The sequence below is a fragment of the Bombina bombina genome, chromosome 9 (genome assembly GCF_027579735.1).
Source record: "Bombina bombina isolate aBomBom1 chromosome 9, aBomBom1.pri, whole genome shotgun sequence".
NCBI lineage: Eukaryota > Metazoa > Chordata > Amphibia > Anura > Bombinatoridae > Bombina > Bombina bombina.
Window position 1 is genome coordinate 75,224,813 of NC_069507.1, and position 22,559 is coordinate 75,247,371.

The 22,559-nt window shown below is 36.2% G+C and overlaps 1 protein-coding gene across 2 annotated transcripts in view; it reads left to right on the top strand.

Moving 5' to 3' along the window:
• The window catches only part of PRKG1 (protein kinase cGMP-dependent 1), a 1,360,211-nt gene that overhangs the window by 599,221 nt on the left and 738,431 nt on the right, over positions 1-22,559 (top strand). For both annotated transcript variants that reach the window (XM_053692228.1, XM_053692227.1), the window contains exon 3: positions 17,260-17,373. In XM_053692228.1, the coding sequence (XP_053548203.1) occupies positions 17,260-17,373 (114 nt within the window). The remainder of the gene's footprint in view (positions 1-17,259; positions 17,374-22,559) is intronic.

A 22,559-nucleotide genomic window follows, 5' to 3' on the forward strand; every position in this document is an offset into this window, starting at 1 on the left:
ATACTAGACCATAAAATCAACAAACACCTGGTTAAAGCTGATATCTAGAAATGTTTAGGCTAAAAGGGTATATTTTATTTATGAAGAAAGAGTTGCTGTGAAGACCTGGTGGACAGACAAGGAACAGAAGTAGCAGGACATTCCAGTTAGGCTGTTCCTGTTATATAACAGTTTTACAGAATTTGACAGCACTTTACAAATAAATGATTATTATTAAAAATAAATTGCAGGTGCCTTTAACATTTTAAAAACAAACTCTTTGGGGCCTATTTAACAAAGTTCTGTCGGACCTGATTCGATTGTGCGGATCAGGTCCGACAGACCTTACTGAATGCAGAGAGCAATACGCTCTCCGTATTCAGCATTGCACCAGCAGCTCTTGTGAGCTGCTGGTGCGACGCCGCCCCCTGCAGATTAACGGCCAATCGGCCGCCATCAGGGGGTGTCAGTCAACCTGATCGTACTTGATTGGTTTGAATTGCGGCAATGTCGCGCCACAGGTTATGGAGCAGCGGCCTTTAGACTGCTGCTTCATAACTGGTGTTTCTGTTGAGCCTGCAGGCTCGCCAGAAACACGGGCCCTCAAGCTCCATCCGGGGTTTGATAAATGGGCCCCTTTATATAAAGACTTGAAGACTTTCCTAGATGTACTCAGGTGGGATGTGCATAAAAAATGACAGCTTTCACATCCACAGAAAATATAAAAGTATAAATGTACTTTCCACAAAGTTCAGGAGACGCTTAAATTGCATATCTATTCTACTAGATCATCTGTGCTGATATGACATTTATCTTCTTGCTCGTAAGACACACGATAACTACTATAAGATGATAAATGTCACAACAGACCAAATGCTTTATGGATTTTCTTTATTTTTTTCTTTTGTACTGTAGGTGGGAGTTTATTTGGAATTTTGTGCAAATAATATCATAGATATTGTTTGCCTGGCCTTTATGTTGAAGAGAAGCATTGGTATATAAATATATATATTTGAGAAGTTGTGATTGTCCTTTGATTCGGATACCAAATATTGGAGTAGTAATGCTATTTAATGCTATAACAATGCGTTGAAAAAGTCACAATTTTCTCTCTTGTTTGGGTTAAAAGTAATACTGATCAATTTGATGGAATTTACAAATTATAATTTGAAACCTAGTGGTCGATTTATCAAGCTGCGGCGGACAGGGGCTCACATATGCACCCATGTCCACCATAGCTCGCCTTCGGCGGGCTGAATTCCGCTGCCAGAATTCAGCATTGCACATGAGCGCTATTTTGTGCTCATGTGCAATCTTGCCGGCTGCCCACGCACAGCCAATCACATGTGGGCAGGAGCTGTCAATCTCCCCGGTCGAATGAGACCGGGGAGATTGAAATTTGCCACCTTGCTTAAAATTGTCTGCTATATCTAAATTGTCAAAGAAAATGTTTGGGATGTCCTGTCCCTTTAAAGTTGTTTATTTTCTATGTACTATTTCATGAATTGTTGTAAATATAAGTTTAAAAGTAAAACTCTCAATTATCTATGCAAGATTCATCAAGCGCAAGGAAAATTCTCTGGATAATTCTCCTATTGGGTTCTCCTCACCTTGACTTTAGAGGAGCGCATCTGATCACTCAAATTTATATAAAAAAAAGTTTGTTTTTGGGCTTCTCCATTGGCGAGGAGATGTAAGCATTTATTCTCCATGTTAGTTGTATATGAACCCATTGCAATATTTATACAACCCCATTAGTAGCTTTGTTAATTCCCCTCTTCCAAAAACTTGGAAGAAAATAGATCTGTTTTCATTATTTTGCGCTTCTTTTTTTTTTTTTTAAATTTTATTTATAGCCAACAGAGGGTACAATGTCATACAATGTTTCAACAACATACCTCGCAGGGTATGGCCGGCAATAAGAAAAAGATAAATACAAATTGATAAAACGGTAGGATGAAGCAATGTACATGGTCAGATATATAGCAAATATAATAGACGCAAGTGCACTGAAGATGTTGAGAATTTTGGTGAACTGAATAGCAGTCCAGGATGCAATTGTATGTACCTCACTGTTGGGTTTTTATTATTTAATGTACTAATCTAAATCTACTATTATTAAACTAGACAAAAACTGCAACTTATCTAAAATAAAAATAAAAACAATAAAGTAAAAAAAAAAAAAATTAAAAAAAAAATTCCAAGAGGGCGAACAAAGTAACCCTAGAAGGCGAACAGAATAATGTGATGTATGATAACCAGTTTTAGTTGGAAATGAATCTGGGGTTAGGCATATATGGAGTTAGATGGGCGAAAGTGCTTGATACCAGCAGGATGATTGAAACGTTTACCTATGCTCAGGCATATGGAAAGAAATTAAGGAGATATAATATTATTTGTAGGGGTATTTGGGGTATGATGTGAATCACAATAGATATTGGCAGAGACAAGGTGTTTAAGTTGTAGCAAAAAGCCTCCATTCAAGAGAGGGCGTAACACACTAGTAGTATAGAAATATATGTCAATCTGACAGACATGCAGTATTTGTTATATGTAGATAACATTTTGCAGAGCAATGCGCGCCACATATAGCCAGGCTGGGGAAGCAAACACTTTCTAAAAGTAAGGATTATTACAGGGTGGCATATACATAAAGAATCCAAACTATCCCGGGTGCAGGAATATACTTAGACACGCTAACCATAGCACTACTTTATAGGGGAGGTGCAACACCTGCCATTGACTATGGCAGTAAGAGTACTCTCAGAGATGTCCCCGGGCAAAATGTAGCGTCACTAGTAAGAGGGTGCTCCTGTTTTAAAACATTCGTTCTCATGATGTCTACCTGTCTATATGGTTAAGAGAGCAGCGTGCGTGACAGGTTTCAGCAGCTCAGTGCACCCAGGGCATTAATCAGAGGAGTGTAGAGTGCCACCAAAGACATGACGTAAAAGTGAAATTGCACACAAAACACATCAAATTAAGGAGGAGAATGGGAGAGAGAAAGCACAAGTGTGGAGCAGAAAGAGTTAGGCAAACAACTTATAAATCTAACAGGGTAGACACAGTATTATCCCTATCCGTACGTAATAAACATTTTGCAGTTCTACATGTGCCTTGCTATCAAAGGTTCAGCATTGCGATGCACTATAGTCCCAGCGCTCCGTGTGAGAGATGTCTGCGTTAGGAAATCTGCAACGTGTCTCTCAGTCTTTAACATCTCTCTTCTAATGAGCTGTTTATGGAGCGTTTCTGCACTAGCAGGAGGGCGGGAAAAAGAAAATATGGGTGCAGATAACAAGAGCTAGGCAAGCAGAGTTTAGTCCTCAGCAAGATAAATTGGCTAAGCTGTCCATGTTAAACCCTTTGTCAACTTGTGTGTCATATAAACAATAGCACGATTTGTAAGCATCTACATTACACAAAAATAAATTTTTAACACAGCCACATCTGTCCATGTCCGGTGCCGTTACATATTGTGTATAGGCGGGTGCAAGACAAAAGCTCTAGCCGACTCCTCTACGAGTTATTCTCTGATCATGTCCTAACTTGTCTAGGTTCCCTGAGTCACAGCCGAATCTTCCTCTGTCTCCACCATCGGTACCTCCCAGGGCATTGGTATCGATGTTCGTCTGGTGGGTCTGTTTGCCATTGTTTTTCCATCTTTGCAGCAGGTGTCCCCGTGTCTCCAAACTCTGGGTTAGGTTGAGCGGACATTGTGGAAGTATGAATTGGTTTGCCTCCCTGTAAGAGGACACAAACAGGGATATATGTGTCCTGCATAATAGAAAAACCTGCCGTCTCCAGTGCTGGCCGTGCATCGCTGTGGGTAGTTTCCCCCTCTTGGTGTATCCCAGAGTCAGCGGCTGCATCTAGGTAGATTATCGGGTAAGGCATGAGAGGCATCGTTGAGTTTTTTAGCAGTTGTCTCCTCAGATCCTTTCCAAGCTCTATTTGATGTATCTCAGGTTTCATGCCAGCGTGATCGCAGCAGAGCTCTGTTGAAAGACGACGCCATGTTGAAGGGGGATCATTGATTTTAGTATCCGCCAGCAGGGCTTGCAGGGTAAACTCCAGTTTGTTCAGTGCTGGCAAAAGCAAGTTCTGCATGGCTAGTAAAATGTCTTTATTTCGGAGTTCCATTGTAGCAGGGGAAAACTCCATGCTCGTATCTATTTTCAGTTGTGCAGCGAACAATGCATGCCACAACTTCCTCCTTTCTCTGTACTTTTCTGTCGTTCCGGGGGCCAAGAGTTGTAAACCTTGATCCCTGTGAGTGCCTGAACAGCTGAAGCCGTTAAGGGCTAGCAGGATGGCCAAGAATTGATCCTAGGGTAGGAAAAATATTCTGGTTTAGGCAGAGCCGGTCTGACTTGCGACCATCTTGGTGCGCCACCCACCGGAAGTCCCCTAGATCGCGCTTCTTTTTATATATTATTTTTTTTTTTATATATTATTTTTGCGCCTCAATAGATATTATTTTTGCACCCTTTTATATATTATTTTTGCGCTATAATATATATATATATATATCCTTTTTTTTTGCTCTTTACATTGCTATTGCGCTTCCACCTTGTTGAGCATTAACATAGCTTCTACAACTGCTACAGAATAGATTTCTAAAGCTAAAGGAGAAAATAAATTATAAATGTGTAACTAGTTGAATTAATAAGGTGTACTATAGGAAACACAACTAAAACAATCTAATTTAACCTTTTTTGGCACACGTGTGCACCAAGGTGATCAAGAACGGAGTAGGAGAATTTTACAATTGAACTTGCCCAATTTTAGGCACCAAATATTTGTGTGCACATTTTTAAGCACAAATATAGGAGAATAGCAATGATACATCTTGCCCTATATAGCTTTCCTGCTTACACCTATGATTCTTGTCTTCAGTATCTGTATTGTATCTTTACATTGTTAAGTGGAGTAGCCAGTGGCTATAAATGCAGACAAATACACAGGCATTGTTTTGTCTGCATATTAGTTGAGATATATATATATATATATTTACTTTGAATACATTGCCCAAAGATACAAAATAATTATTTTCATCAATTTAATAACAATTCTTGTGCTCTTGTGAAAATTCATTTTGACCCATAGGCTGACATAAACCCAAAATAAATCTCTTTAAAAGTCAGATTGCCGACAGCGCGTTTGCAGTGTCATGACAGCATTGATATTAACAGCAGTAAACAAACTTTTGTGTTAATAAAAAAAACTTTCAGCTAGTTGAAACCCTAGAACCTGCAGGATAAAAATGTACAATTTATATTCTGCAGACAGAAATGCTTTGTGTACTGTAGAATATTTTACTTTAGTTTCTTATAGTTGTCTTTAATGTATATTTTTCTTTACATAAATCCAGTGGTCAGTTGATATTCCGCTATAATCATTACTGAATTACTCATTTTGTTGTTGTTTCTCTATTGTGGAGTTTATATCATTTTAATAGGTGTTTTATTGCACTTTATAAGGTGTTTTATTACACAATGATCTGTCCATTTTTAGAATAATCGCTATCTTCTAATGGACAAATGACCTATTATATAGACAGGAATGTAGGTTAGCACAGAAATGTGTGATACTCTTCTGATATCTAGTTTCAACAGAAATGCTATATGCTTCATGTTATAAAAAAAATAAAGAGTAGCTATTTAGATAAACTTGCACTGAGTGATGGGTTAAAGGGATATAAAAGGGACATTGTACACTAGGGGACCGATTTATCAAGTGTCGGTGGACATGATCCGCTACCCGACATTGCTAAATGACGACATTTATCATTGCACAAGCATTTCTAGTGAAATGCTTGTGCAATGCCGCCCCCTGCAGATTCGTTAAGAAGACCCCTGCTTGTGCAATGCCGCCCCCTGCAGATTTGTTAAGAAGACCCCTGCTTCTTAACTTATGTGTCCGGCGAGCCTAAAGGCTCGCACTGAAACTGCTGCATTCGCAGCATAATAAATATGCCCCTAGATCTTTCTTTGCATAAATGTTTTGTAGATTATCCATTTATATAGCCCATTGGGGATTGTTTTTGTAACAATGTATAGTTTTGTTTATTTTTTTATAACATTGTGATGATTTTCAGACTTCTAACCATGCCCCACAGTGTCAGATGTATACGCGCGTTTACAGACTACTGCTGGCTCCTGTTTATGTTATTTGTCTTTTTATATGCAGGGAATTAGGGAAGGGGAGTTTTTACACTTTTTTGTCCCCGTCTAACCTCATCAACAGTGCTAAACTGGGAGCTTCTAAGTAAGATAGAGCATGCAATTTTAAGCAAATTTCTAATTAACTCCTGTTATTTTTTTCTTGTTTTCTTGCTATCTTTATTTGAAAAAGCTGGAATGTAAGTTTCGGAGCCAGATCATTTTGGGTTCAGAACCCTGAGTAGCGCTTTCTGATTGGTAGCTACATTTAGACACCAATTAGCAAGGGCTACCCAGGTGCTGAACCAAAATAAAGATACCAAGAGAACAAAGAAAAATTGATAATAGGAGTAAATTAGAAAGTTTCTTAAAGTTGCATGCTCTATCTGAAGTATGAAAGCTTAATTTTGACTAGACTATCCCTTTAAAGGGACATTACGGTCACTTTTATATATGCATCAGAAATAATTGCTACATTGCACAAGAACAGCAAACATAATACATCTTTTAAAAACAATTAATATTCTGATTTTGTTAATAGAAAGGAACAATGTTTTGCGTTCCAGGGCTGCTGGAAAGCCTATTGAGTGCTGCTTATCTTATCTACTTTGCTGTAGCCAGTTGTTATGGACAGATATAAATGAAATCCTGCACATATCAAGCAATTATTTTGTAAAAGGGCCAGGATTCAGAATTCCATGAAATGCACTTCAGTCACCTTTTAGGCAGTACAAACAATATATCATTTTCATATTTAAATTACAGCAAAAGTAGGTAAAATAAAGAATGAATTTACTATTCTCACTATGCATAATTAAACGTATTGTGGGGAATTTAATTTTAAATGTAGTGTCCATATCTTATATTCCAAATGCACTATGATGTTTACATTTAAATTCTAAAATAATGTGGTGCTTTGTACGTTCTCATGGGCCTTTCACTCTAAAAACAAAACATGTTTATTGTTTAATGCAATACTATTCCAGACTAACATTCATTGTCCTTTAACCTCTAAGTATGCTGGAAAAAAGCAAGGTGTTAAAGGTGAAAAATATATATTTTCCATCCAAAATATAATTAAGATCCACAAGATAATGATGATATCCACTGTCATCCACCATATAACATTAAACCCAACCTGGGAAACATTATAGATCACTGAACTGATTATGGATAGACCTATTGAAGAAAGGTCATATGTGTGTGTGTTTAATATACAGTATATATATATATATATATATCTCCACAATCAGTTCAGTGATTTTTATATATATATATATATATATATATATATAGATAGATAGATAGATAGATAGATAGATAGATAGATAGATAGATAGATAGATAGATAGATAGAGAGAGAGAGAGAGAGAGAGAGAGAGAGAGAGAGATAGGTAAATAAATAGAAAAACTATTCTTATTTATATTCTAATAGATTACAGTGGCTTTAAAAATGTACTCAGCATATTCAGCAATATTTTACCACATATTAATATATATAGATAGATAGAGAGAGAGAGAGAGAGAGAGAGAGAGAGAGAGAGAGAGAGAGAGAGAGAGAGAGAGAGAGAGAGAGATAGGTAAATAAATAGAAAAACTATTCTTATTTATATTCTAATAGATTACAGTGGCTTTAAAAATGTACTCAGCATATTCAGCAATATTTTACCACATATTAATATATATGTATATATATCTTTATTATTATTGTTATTATTATTATTATTCTAATAGAGTACAGTAGCTTTAAAAATAAATTTTTTGAAAATGTAATCACCTGAACTGCTTTGCAATCTTTTTGCATTGCAATTCATAAGGTTTTGAATAGGATCTACAAGTGTCAACTGCATTTATTAAATGTCTAATGCAATGGACTTCTCATGTGCGAGAAATGTGTTGCAAACAAGTTCCTTTACTTACAAGCTTTTATAATGGTCTTTGTTTTTATATAAGTTGTGTATGAAGCATTTTAATCAATTGATTTTATATAAAACGGACCTATAGAGTATATATGAATATATATATATATACCTTTCTAAGCTGAGTGACACTACAATGGATACCGGTGTTCCTGATAACCGGAGTTCAGCCAGCTGGTGCGCTAAGATCCAGCATGCGTCATATAGGAGTATAGTGTGCTTATTTTAAATATGAGTACTCTGTGTTTGGCCGATCATACCAGAGATTGCTTCTGACTGATACATACGGCGCCTATCTTGTTTATTTTTTATTATTTTCTATTTATTAATTCCTACTTTATTGTGGGAATCAATATAGAGACAGCTAAGCATTTATTTCAGGAGTTTAAACAGCACGTTTCTTGTCTATGACGTAATATGTTTGATTTTTAATAAAGGTTGTTGAAAACATTAGGTTTATTACGTTGATATATTTTTTAACCAATTAACTCCAAAAGGTTCTTTATTCCCATGCATATTATAATTAAGAAATGATGTGAGCTAGGCATAGTGTCATAATTAAAGGGACATTCTGATGCAAAAAATACATGCTGTAATTTGTTACTGACCATTACTGACCCTTGCTAACTTTTTTAACCCCAGTAAGTGGTTAAACACATAGGTAAATTCCTGATTGGTGGCTTGTGCAACTATAGCTCCTGATTGGCTCATTGGACGAGTTCTGCTTGAGTGCTCCTTTGCTTGTGGCACCTGAATAGGTCTTTTGGGTCAGTTATTAAAAAATGACATGCTCCAACTAATTAATTAGCATGTGTCATTTTCGCTTCAGAACATGATAAAAGCAGCCTATTTTAATTGCAATGTTCTGAAGTCTACGCTTACTGTTCTGTACATAACTTTGTTAAACAAAAAGATTTTCAAACAAATAATGCTTGAAATCATTCCCATTTCACTACTCCAGATTTCACTTCCTTTGAAGGATTTAGTTTGACTGTGTTTCTTTTTATTAACATCTCTTGTCTTTTCCGATAACTGTGAGCGCGGCGTTAGTAAAGAGATTATCAGCAACGTCCTCAAGTTGGGGGATTAGGTTCAAACTGAGCTGGTAGAAAGGTGGGAATTAAATAAAAAAACAGAGGTCAAAGCAATTTTTCCCCTTCTGAAATAAGTGTCCTAAATTATCCATGACTAAGTCTAGGACATTTTGCACAGAAAATCTCCAATAAACTGCTATTTTGTTATATTTAAAGGGACATTAACACTAAATACATACTAGATAGAATGATGCATTCAAAGAAAATATTAGTCTGAGAATAACACAAAGATGTATTTTTTAAAGTTTAATTTGCTGTTTAAATAAAGAGTGACAAATTAAGTGTAAACTTTATGTTTCTATAAAACAATGGGAGCTGCCATGTTGTAACTTAGGTTACCTTCTCTGCTGTAGCCAATTAGGGACAGTTATAAATAGGCCACTAGAGTGTGCAGCCAATGGCCCATATTTATCAAGCTCCGTACGGAGCTTGAAGGGCCGTGTTTCTGGCGAGTCTTCAGACTCGCCAGAAACAGCAGTTATGAAGTAGCGGTCATAAAGACACCCCCCTACACGCCCCCTGCATTGGCCGCGAGTCTGCAGGGGGTGGTGTTGCACCAGCAGCTCTTGTGATTGCTCGCCGTATTCATTGAGGTCTGGTGGACCTGATCCGCAGTGTCGGATCAGGTCCGCCAGACCTTGATCAATAGAGCCCAAAGGCTGTGTTCTGCACTTCCATTTCTAACAGGAACTGAAAAGCTCACAATTTTAGACAAAATAAATAATGAAAGTATTTTGCAGAGGGTTTTTATATATATATATATATATATGTATAATTTTATATTACCATGTCAAAGTGTTTAATGTCCTTTTAAAGCAGTGATATATCTAAATGTGTGTGAACAAAAAAATGTGACCGTATATTATCAGAACTGATTATGAGAATAAATATTGTATTAAAGGGATATTTTTGCATGAAGTGATCTGTTCTTAAACAAATTCCATTAGAATTTTTTTTTACTTTTGTAAACAAATTCCATTCTATTACAATGGAAATCCTTTGCCAATTGCTATTGATAGCAACAGAACTGCAGCCCTGTTACTATTAATATCAGGTCATCAACAATCACACTTGAACAGTTCAAATGTTGAGTGGCTTAAAGGGACAGTCTACTCCATAAATGTTATTGTTTAAAAAGATAGATAATCCCTTTATTCCCCATTCCCCAGTTTTGCACAGCCAACATGGTTATATTAATATACTTTTTACCTCTGTGATTACTTTGCACATAAGCCTCTTCTGACAGCCCCCTTATCACATGGCAATTTATTTATTATTTATTGACTTGCATTTTAGCCCATTAATGCAGTCTCCTGCACAACTCCACGGGAGAGAGCACAATGTTATCTATATCAGTGTTTTTCAACCAGTGTGCCGTGGCACACTAGTGTGCCGTGAGAGATCCTCAGGTGTGCCGTGGCAGACTAACAACAATGTGACATATTTTTTAAATTTTGCTTGTTTTTTGATTCTGGGCCTTTTTTTATTTTAAGTGAGATAATGACTGATGGGGGGGACTTTTCCCAATGCGGGGGTGTCCCTCTTTCACATTTTTAAATATTGTGAGGTATGTGACAGGCTCATCAGGCGTCATTTACAACCATGACATATTGACATTCATTCACAGACAATCATGATTGTTTGTGAATGAATGTCAATATGTCATGTATAGTTTGTAGGAGGCATGGCATGACAGCACAGTACAGTGTGTGTGTATGTATGTATGTTTGTGTATATATATATATACACTGTATTAAGCTACAATGTGTTATTTTGTAAAATTTTGGGATGGTGGTGTGCCGCAGGATTTTTTTTAGTGTAAAAAAGTGTGCCACGGCAAAAAAAAGGTTGAAAATCACTGATCTATATGAACCACATGAACTAGCAGTCTCATGTTGGGAAAAGCTTATAAAGAAGCATGTGATAAGAGGCTGTCTGTAGTGGTTTAAAACAGGCAGACATTTAGAGGTTTAAATGTTATAAAATATATTAATATAACAATATTAGTTGTACAAAGCTGGGGAATGTGTAGTAAAGGCGCTATCTATCACTTTAAACAATAACAATTCTGGTGTAGACCGTCCTTTAGCACTGCGGCAGCTCGCAAATAATAGCAAAAGCTTTTTACTTTCTATGGGACATAGTTGAATACAGTAGTGGCACTTTCCTATGACTGCGTGTCCACAATGCTCCCACTGATCCTTTTTGTGGTGACAACTGAAAGCCTTTGCGCAACCACATTTAGCTGTCATAAAACAGTATCAAGTATACAAAACTGAAGTGATCCTCTGCATTACTTTAACCCAGTGATTTTTAACCTTTTTTTGCCGTGGCACACTTTTTTACATTAAAAAAATCCTGTGGCACACCACCATCCCAAAATTTTAAAAAAATCACACATTGTAGCCTAATACAGCATATATATATACACATACACACAAAAACACACATACTGTATGTATTGTGCTGTTATGCCCATGCCTCCTACAAACTACCCCTGCACTGGGAGTAAAAAACAAGCAAAGTTTAAAAAATGTTACACTGTTGTCAGTCTGCCGTGGCACACCTGAGCATCTCTCACGGCACACTAGTGTGCCACGGCACACTGGTTGAAAAACACTGCTTTAACCAACTGCACATCAATAAAGTGGAAACAGGACTTACTACACAACAATTAACCCTAACCCTTATTGTACTTACCCCAATTCAATTATCTTAAACTGTGGCCATATCCAAATATACCCAACTGACCCCCTATATGATTCTCCCACTGCAAACCAATCCACACAACCCCCCTCACTACAACCTGCTCTACACATGACCTTCATACAATGCAAATTCCCACCACTAAATTGTAAGATGCCCCACTGTTTGGCATTGGAACCCCCTTGTATTTTATTCCTTCTTCATTGTCAATACCTCACCAAATACTAACCCTCATCCTAAAACCTACCCCCCTAGCATACAATATTTTTTTTTTTTTTTTAAATCCAACATTTTATTTTTACATTTTTTTAAAGGGATAAGAAACCCAATTTTTTTCTTTCATGATTCAGATAGAGCAACAATTTTAAGCAACTTTCTAAATTACTCCTATTATCAATTTTTCTTTGTTCTCTTGGTATCTCTATATGAAAAGCAGGACTGTAAGCTTAGGAGCTGGCCCATTTTTGGTTCAGAACCTGGGTAGAGCTTGCTGATTGGTGGCTAAATGTGCCGACATCTAAGTGTACATTATTGTTTTTTTCAATTTAATATACCAAGAGAACGAAGAAAAATTGATAATAGGAGTAAATTAGAAAGTTGCTAAATATATTTCATGCTCTATCTGAATCATGAAAGAAAAAAATTGGGTTTCATATCCCTTCAACTGAAGTCTGAGGAATATGCCCTCCTCTTCTTTATCCTTAGCACTTCTTCCTAACGGCAAAGTACAATGTCATGTGATTTTGTGCAATTTTACATTTCCTCCTTGTATACACTGAAATAACATTTATCGAAAGAAAAAGAGTTGTCAATATTTTCATTGACAAAAATATCATCAGTTTAATTGACTCTACATTTTGCTTTAAATGTCCCTTTTTTAATGACTGATTTGTAGACAGTAAAATGTTAAATTTTCTTATTAAAAGAAATAGCAAAGTCAGTGAACCCTTGAGAGTATCTACATGGAAGACCTGCGGATGTTCTTGTGGGTTTGCATTACTTACTGATGCTAAAATGTGGATTTTAATGATGAAGCACAGAAACCGCTAAGAGCAGTGCCCTGTTCAATGTGACACTTTGTAATAAATATGAGTGTTTATTTAAGTGTCAGTATCACTTCTGGGGCTGTGTTTACTGCCTCGTTATATGATCTGATTTACTAAGGAATGCAAGATTAACAAAAGAACTGAGTTTAATTAATCTATACAGGATAAAGGAGACAATGCTAAGTAGTGATTACTTTCAAAATGTCAGAAGAAGAGCACACCTTATTGTTATACTGGGTATCATTTTTATACCACCCAACAAGAGCCCAATTAGTAATTTGCAATGCAGCAAAAGAGAAAGGCAACATTTGACATTTACATTTTAGAACACATGTTCCCCTTGACATTCATTCTGTCTTTTTAAGTGTAACAATAAAATCACAAATGTGAAAATGTGAATATCAAATGTAGACATTTGAATATCACAATCTGATGGTTGGAGAGAACCACTATATACAGTAGAATTGAATAATTGACAAAAAGACAATGAAAGACAATACAATATCACTTACTTTGAAATTGAAATGAGCAGTAGAATATTTTCAGAATTAATATATTACTTCCTCTGTATCACATGACAACAATCAGCCAATCACAAAATGCATATTAGTATATACTGGCACTTTTGCACATGCTCAGTAGGAGCTGGAGCCTCATAAAGTGTGCCTATAAAAATAATGTGTTGATAATAAAGGCATATTGGAAAGTTGTTTTTTTAAATTGAACGCTTGTTTACGGCTCGCCAGAAACAGAAGTTATGAAGCAGCGGTCTAAAGACTGCTGCTCCATAACTTGTCCGCCTGCTCTGAGGCCGCGGACTGACTTCAACCCGATCGAATACGGTTGATTGACACCCCCTAAAAAAATCTACTACTCATTTGAAGTTCAGACTAAGTTCTATTGCATTGTCTTGTTATCTTGCATTTGTTCATTATGCAAATCTACTGTATTTACTGGTCCTTTAACACCATTAGACCCAAAAATATGATTAAATATCATGGAGGATCTTTGAATATGTAAAACAGTTAATTTTTATTGGGCATAGAGGACTGACATGCTTTGATTTTTTTTTTCTGTTTGAGGGAGACAGAGGGGAGACTTAAAGGGACAGTCAAGTTCAAGAAAACTTTCATGATTCATATAGGGCATGTAATTTTAAACAACTTTCCAATTTACTTTTATCACCAATTTTGATTTGTTCTCTTGGTATTCTTAGTTGAAAGCTAAACCTAGGAAGGCTCATATGATAATTTATAAGCCCTTGAAGGCCGCCTCTTATCACATGCTTTTTTATTTGCTTTTCACAAGAGGGGAGAGCTAGTTCATGTGAGCCATATAGATAATATTGTGATCACGCCCGTGGCTTGTGGCAGACACTGCACTAATTGGCTAAAATGAAAGTCAATAGATAATAAATAAAATGTCATGTGATTAGGGGGTGCTCAGAAGAGGCTTAGTTAATCACAGAGGTAAAAAGCGTATTAATATAACAGTGTTGGTTACGTAAAACTGGGGAATGGGTAATAAAGGCATTATCTATCTTTTTAAACAACAAAAATTCTGGTGTTGACTGTCCCTTTAAAGGCTACTTGATTTTTTTGTATTGTTTAAAAAGATAGCTAATGCCTTTACTAACAATTCCCCAGCTTTGCATAACCAACATTGTTATATTAATAAAATGCAGGCCGCACCTTATATCAGTGATTTTTATTATGTTTTTAAATCTTGCGCAACAGCCAGTCCGTGCTAGTTCATGTGTATATTATATAGATAATATAAAGTTTATTAGTTGTTTTATCTGTATCCAATAAAGTGAATTTTTATCTATGTGTTGTAGACCGACCATTGATTGAATATATGCTATTTGGGGATTTTGGCAGCTACATTGTTCTCCCTCCTGTGGAGAATAATAATAAATATACAAAAACCAGCACTAATTGGCTAAAATGCAAGATTGTAAAAAGCATTGAGATAAGGGACAGTATGCAGGGGCTTAGATATATAGGTAATCATAGAAATAAAATTATATTAATATAATAGTATTGGTTATGCAGAATTGGGGAATGGATAATAAAGGGATTATCTATCTTTTAAACAATAACAAGTTTCAAGTAGACTGTCCTTTTAAGGTAATTATTGGGAAAGAGGTAACGACTCAAAGAGAAACCTATGTAATCTTTTAAATATAAGAGCATTATTTATAGATTTTTTTTTTTATTTGAGAACAAAATCTGGGGGATGGATTTCTTTCATGAAATTATTGACTGGATGTTTATATTTTGGAATCCATGTTGTGCGCGTGCATTGCTGGTTCACTCATGCTAGTCTGCTTACTGAAATTTAACAAGCAGTCTCATGGCGTCTGCTGCTTCTTTACCTCGGAGGCGGAGATAAATTACCCCGGACATGTTCGTTAGGGGTGATTGACAGACTCTGCTCTCACACGATTGGTCAAGAGCGAGAGCTGGAGGTTGTGTTGCACAAGACAATCCTTGTGCAAAACTACATACAGGCAGAGGATATATAGGGGTAGATTTATTATTGGTCGAGCGGACATGATTCACTGTAGCGAATCATGTCCGCTCGTCCTCGCTAAATGCCAACAGCACACACTGTTGATTGCGGTTTTTCTACCTCTATGGAATATATCATGCTTGAGAGCTAAATGAAAAAAAAATTGTTATGTTGATCATTTATCAGACTGCATTAGTTGGTAAAATGATGAAAAACTGAATGCTAATGTTTTAGATTTCATGGGAACTTTTTAACAGTTTCACACAAATACATCAGCGTTAATTAGAAAAAGTTTGCTCTTGTAAATTATTATTTCATACATTTATCAAACCAATCTGTATGAGTAATGCGAGTGCTTTAACGCAATAAATACTTTGTATAAAAACATTTAAGGGGATTTAAAGGGGCAATACCCTCAAAAATGTCTGAAATATTTCAAAATGCAGTACAAAATACAGTGCTTTATTTCTATTTTTTTCAATAAATGTTCCTACTTCCTGTGTTAAATTTAATAACTTGTTTTTCTATGTAAGTTGTTTCCTATTAACCAATGAGCATTAGATTACAGGAACCCAGTTTTATACAGCATGCGCTTCCTCTTAGCTTTGTATTAAAGGGATATGAAACCCAATTTTTTTTCTTTCATGATTCAGCTAGAGCGTGCAACTATAAACAACTTTCTAATTTACTACTATTATCAATTTTTCTTTGTTCTCTTGGTGTCTTTATTTTAAAACCAGGAATCTAAGATAAGGAGTCGGCCCATTTTTGGTTCAGCAACTGGGTAGGGTTTGCTGATTGGTGGCTAAATGTATGAACCAATCAGCAAGCTCTAACCAGGATGATGAACAAAAAATGCGCCAGCCCCTAAGCTTTACATTCCTGCTTTTCAAATAAAGATACCAAGAGAAAGAAGAAAAATGAATAATAGAAGTAAAGTAGAATGTTGCTTAAAATTGCATGCTCTATCTGAATCATGAAAGAAAAAAATGTGGGTTTCATATCCCTTTAAGTAAAGTAAAAAAGGCATGTAGTTATAGAGTCTCATTGGTCAGTAGGGTAACCAGGAAAAATCCTGGACGACCAATCAGGGTAAAGATGAAAAAGTGGCTACAGTCAGACCTCAGATCAGACTCATGGCTCTGAAGTTCCTTTCAGACACATACTCAAATTAGACTTCAGATCAGACCCTACCGCCTGCAGTTGCACTTCAAACCCCAGATCAGACCCATTCTAATGTAAAGGATACTACTCTGCATTTTAATTATTTATTTTGCTTCCCTTTTATACAATTTAGCTCTGAAATTTGTCACTTTTCAAATGATCAAACCTAGAAAAGTACCCTGCAGATATTTCAAGGCTAACCCTGCTGCATGTCTTTCCCTAGTTGGATTCAGCAGATAACTTGGTAACAATGCACATAATACTAGCATTATAACTGTGGCTATCCTTGTTGACTGCAGACTCAAGCCCTGATTTTCTCCTACAAACAAGGCATGTGATGGATGGAGTTTGGCTATTTAAAAACAAATGCAGAAAACAAGATGTTAATTTGATTAATAAATGTTTAGACTTAGCTGATATATGTTATTCTATAGCAAGAAAACAGAAATGTCTTGTAATTACAAGGTAAGTCTACTACAGCTTTAAATATAGAAGTAATGTAACAAAATAAAATAACTTTTTGTGCAAATTCCATTTTGATTTCTGAATCAAATATTGTAAACTAAACATATTATATTTTTATACAGTCACAGTTGTTGCTTTTCAGTAATGTCTGAATTTACAATACCACTATGACACAAACTTACATAATTTGCTTATGATTTTATTTTAGATGGGAAGGTTGAAGTTACAAAAGAAAGCGTCAAGCTGTGCACAATGGGACCAGGCAAAGTATTTGGGGAGCTTGCTATTCTCTACAACTGCACCCGAACTGCAACCGTCAAAAGTAAGACTTTTTTTAATATTTCAATGTCTGTGGTTTTTGTTAGTATTTCATGTTTTATTTTAATGTTTTATAAACAGATTAAAATGTTGCAACGAAATTGAATTTTTATCTTAATTAGTAATGTGGGAAATTAAAAAAAATATGATTGGCGATGGGCTTGCAATATCATGTAAAGGACTAAAATGCGACTCTAAAGCACCTAAGGTGCTAAGATCAGAAGGGGGCGCCTAAACGTGTAAAATCCTTATAAAGTGAATCTATGTGATAAAATAAAATACAAATATAATTAAACAAATATGTAAAAATTAATTTGTGAACAATAAAAAGTGAATAAAAAAGAAGTTCTTTAAAGACCATATAAAGTGAATAAAAATAAGTTCATAAAAAATAAGAGGTGTTACCAGAAAAAAACGTATACAAAGGTATAGCTGCTGTCTCCAAGAAAATGGCCCACTTCAGCGTGGTCAAAGTTTAGATATCATCCTGATTTGTCTTTTAGATATCATCATGTAAAGGGCTACAGCCCCTGAGACTCACTGTACCTTTAACCTTTAGACGGGGCAAAAAGCAAATGTGGTTCTATCCACTATTTGGAGAGACTGTATGAAAGAGACATACTATTCTGCACTAAAATTAGTGCTTCTTCAGTATATTTTAATAATTATAGTTCCTTTTAAAACATGAGCAAATATTTTTGCACTTCTTTATGCTAACCTATGCATGCAACCTGATGCCAATATAGGAGTAAGTCATGAGCACATACATTTACTAAGCCATCGGTTATGAGGTTGCCACTCCCTAGCCTCTCCAGCTTTGAGGCAGCAGAGTTAGATTACCTTGGACGCGTTCCTCTGGGGTGGTTGACAAACCTAGCTTTCGTTTGATTGGTTGTGTGAGTGCAGAGGGCTGGGCTGCATAAGCAATTGCTTGTACAATTGTCAATATACGCAGGAGATGCTGCCTGGTGGTCCTGAACATGGGGATACAGATTTCATAGGAAACCTGCCTGCTCGCCAATTAGTTAATATGAGTATTAAAGTGCATAGGAGTAGTGAGAATGCACACTGCTTACTTTTGTATCAGTATCTAGACAAGAAGAAGGGGAACTGGAAAACATGGTTAATGTCATTTACAAATAACTTAGGAAGCATTATGGATTCATAGGGGTAGATTTATCATAGTGCAAGCGGACATGATACAATGTATCATGTCCGCTAGCAGGGGTGTCAATCAACCCGATCGTATTCGATCGTGTTGATTTCTGTCCGTTGCCTCAGAGCAGGTGGACAAGTTATGGAGCAGCAGTCTTTAGACCGCTGCTTCATAACTTCTGTTTCTGGCCTGATGGCTCGTGCGGAAACAGGGGCATCAAGATCCATACGGAGCTTGATAATTCGGCCCCATAAAGTGCATTGGGTAACTATTTATTTCAATACTTTCTGTTCAGGGGCACTGTTTCTTAAAATTATTACTATGGGGTCGATATATCAAGCTGCGGCAGACAGGGGCCCACATACGCGCCCCTGTCTACCGTAGCTCACCTCTGGTGGGCTGAATTCCGCTGTCAGAATTCAGCATTGCACAAGAACACAATTTTGCTCTCTTGTGCAATGCCGCCCCCTTTCAATCTGTCAATCTCCCCGGTCGGACGAGACTGGGGAGATTGAAATTCGCCACCTAAGAGGTGGAGAAGAGTTAGGGAAGTTAAATACGGACTGCAGGTTCTCTTGTGAGAACCTGCAGTCATAGGGGGCCGAAGGCTGGCGAAAGCCTTTGATAAATCGACCCCTATGTCCCTTTAAATGAGAAAATGTCTATGGGGAGAGAGTGCTGTTATTTTTTTGTGATACTGAACATATGTATTTTCTGAAAGTTAAACTAATACATTTTTATCCTGCTCCAGGATTGCATGAGTAGTTTCAGATGGATGTCCCTTGCATACCTTTGCTTCATTTGTTCAAGAAGCTGTCCAGAGTTTATGAAAATATTATAGCTGAATGACCTTGCATATTATTGTAGACCAGAGTTCATTGTTGATCAAAAAGGAAAAAAAATTCAAGGTAGAGACATTTATGTTCATCTTTTATTGAAATTTCTCAGCAAGTACAAATATTACTAAATTCCTAAGATTTAATTAAGTTTACACTTCAGAAGATGATATGGGATGACTCAATGGACCTTCTGATACTTCTTTTCCTCATTAGTTGGTTTGACTCTCTGTGTTTCTAAGTCATTCCCTATCTTAAAGAAACATTGTACACTAGATTTTTCTTTACATAAATGTTTTGTAGATGATCCATTTATGTAGCCCATCTGGTAGTGTTTTTGTAGAAATGTATAGACTTGCTTTTTTAAGAACATTGTGCTGATTTACAGACTCCTAACCAAGCTCCACAGTTTCAGATGTATACATGTGTTTACAGACTACTGCAGACTCCTGTTTATGTTATCTGTCTTTTCATTTGCAGGGAAGGGGGGAGGTGGGGAGTTTTTGCTCTTTTTATTTACCCAGACCCTTTCAGTGGGTGTCCCAGATTAACTGGTAAACTGGGAGCTTCTAAGTAAGTTTTTAAAAGGTTTTATACTGGATTTTAGAATAGCATCTGTCCATATTATTCTTTATAGTAGTGTATATTACATGCAGTTATATGAAAACTTGCGTATACTGCCCCTTTAAGGCCTGATGATGTAAAGCTTTCACTCTGGCGAGATTATCTTAGACGTTCCGCCTGTACTACAAGGTTCTTCAAATAATTGTAGAAAGGAAAATTTTAGCTTGAAAGCTGTCAATGTCAGTTTCACTATATTGGGTTCTGGGTGTGAGAACAGACACCTACATTACGGTATAATCCTCCAAGAGGCTACTCAAAGATTTTGTGTGATTTGTCTCCATGGCAGTGATTTTTTGATCGCCAGGCACTCATGCTCTATTTGTCTATCCTTCCCTCTATCTCTTTATGTTTTGTCATCCCTTATTCCATTCAGTTTCATGTACAAAAATATCTGGTGATTTTTTTTTTATTCTCTAAGTCATTCCAATCCATTTGAAAAGCCTTAGTTTTAATTAGTTCAGCTGCTAAAATACATGTATGATATAACAGAGAAATCAGATTAAATGTTAAAAGTTAGAGGATCTAAACACTTAAAATGACAAAAATGGTCAAGATTGAAAGGTGTGTGAATGCATTTTAGTTCTGAATAAAAGTGTCTTTTCAATATACTTTTTAGCAGTATACCCACATGTCACAGAACTCTCATACCCTGAGTGAGTATCTTCGCCAACCCGAGTATACCAAGTGAGCCCTTTTACCCAAACATCAGTCTGGACTAGATGAAGGGTGAAACACTAACAACTTTATTGAGCACAGGACTTCAATTTATATCCAGATCCCCAGCAGGGGAGCACAGTAAATTGTATAGTGAGTCCCACCCTGGCGCCTCGGTGTCTGGGAGATAATTGAGTCAAGTCCCACTGATTCAATCATCTTCCAGACCCTCTGGCGCCTGATACATTTTTATAACAAAAAACATACTTTTATTAATGAGCTCTAACATAAAACCTATATTAAAATAAACAGCTTGGTGAAGCACCCAATCTGCCTAAAAGCGCTCTCATTGTTTGCATTGAACTGGAGAAGTATGGATGTCAAAGATTTGATCCACCGATGCAAAGTTCCAGGCCGAGGGAAAGTTGCATAGGGTCAGCCAAAAAAGCCTGGTAAACTAGCCAAGCGCTATTACCGGCACAGTGTTTTTGTTTGGTACCGCGATAATACAAGGAAAGGGCTGCAATGTCTCAAGGATAAACAGTCAGTGACTATAGTTCTTCAGAGCTTTTTGTGACACCACATATTCCTCATTACCCCGCATTCAAACAACACTAGGGTTGCCACCTTTCTTGGAAGAAAATACCGGCCATGCTCATTAACATAATTTTGAATAAATAATTAAACAGCATAACTCAAACACTAAAGCTGCTAGGACTGATTTTAAGGTTCATTTGTTTATAACTAGTATTCATTACACTCAGCAGACGTTTCACTTAAAAAAAAGGGGCTTTCTTCCAATATTTATTCTATGTTTTCTACATTGACATGAACCTTAAAAATACCGGCCATGTCGGTAAAATACCGGCTGGGTGGCAACCCTAAACATCACGCTTGCTCTGAGAGTCAGCTGCTAGAAATATATTGCAAACAAAAAAATTCTAAATTGAAACTAATTCATGCACAATTCAGTATTTATCATTATGTTCCTTTAATTGCAATCATGTATTGAATTCTGATTATCATATTTAGGTTGTGTACATTTCATAGTTTGAAAGTTAAGTTATATTTTTAATTCATTATTGAACCAGAAAACAATCATGTTTATTAATATGCATTAAAATGAAATTATGCAAAACAGAACGTTTTTTTTTCTGATTGTTTTGAATATTTCTGTTTTATTCTATTCATGCACAGCATTAGTGAAGTTCAGACAATGAGAAAAGCAAACAGTGATTGGATTTTCTATTTGTTTTCTAATGAATTTGAGCAAGCATCTAACGCTGTATTTATTTATCTATATTTATGTATCTTAATCTTCTTACTCCATTTGTCTAGCTTGCCAATTTGCTTAGCAAGTCTTACAAAAATTGCCTTGATATAAACTTCTCATTTTCACTAATGGTGCCATAAAATATTCCACAGAAAACAGATTAGGAAGGTTATACAGCTTTATAAGGTGTTAAGTACTTACCTATTACACTTCATATTATCAAGATATCATAGTGATGTCTTAAATTAGATCCTCATAAGATTAGTGGTTGCAATATCTCCTCACAGCCCACGTTTCATTAAAAGTTTCCAACACTAATTAAATTTATAGTCACAAATAAGCCTGGAAGTACCTAGTTATTAAATTAGCGTTATAGAGATGTTAGTATACTAAATAACTTGTAAACTTTCTTTATACCTACAGGGTGTCATTTTGATAGTGGATGTAAGTTTACTGTGTCTAAATTGGTTGCAGTTCTCTTGGCAAACCGTTTAAAAGTGACAGTTTTCCTACTTGAATAAAATAAACACTAAGGGGCTGAATTATCAAGCTCGCTGGAAACGGCAGTTATGAAGCAGCGGTCTAAAGACTGCTTCTCCATAACTTGTCCACTGCCTCTGAGGCTACGGTCTTCAATTTCACCCGAT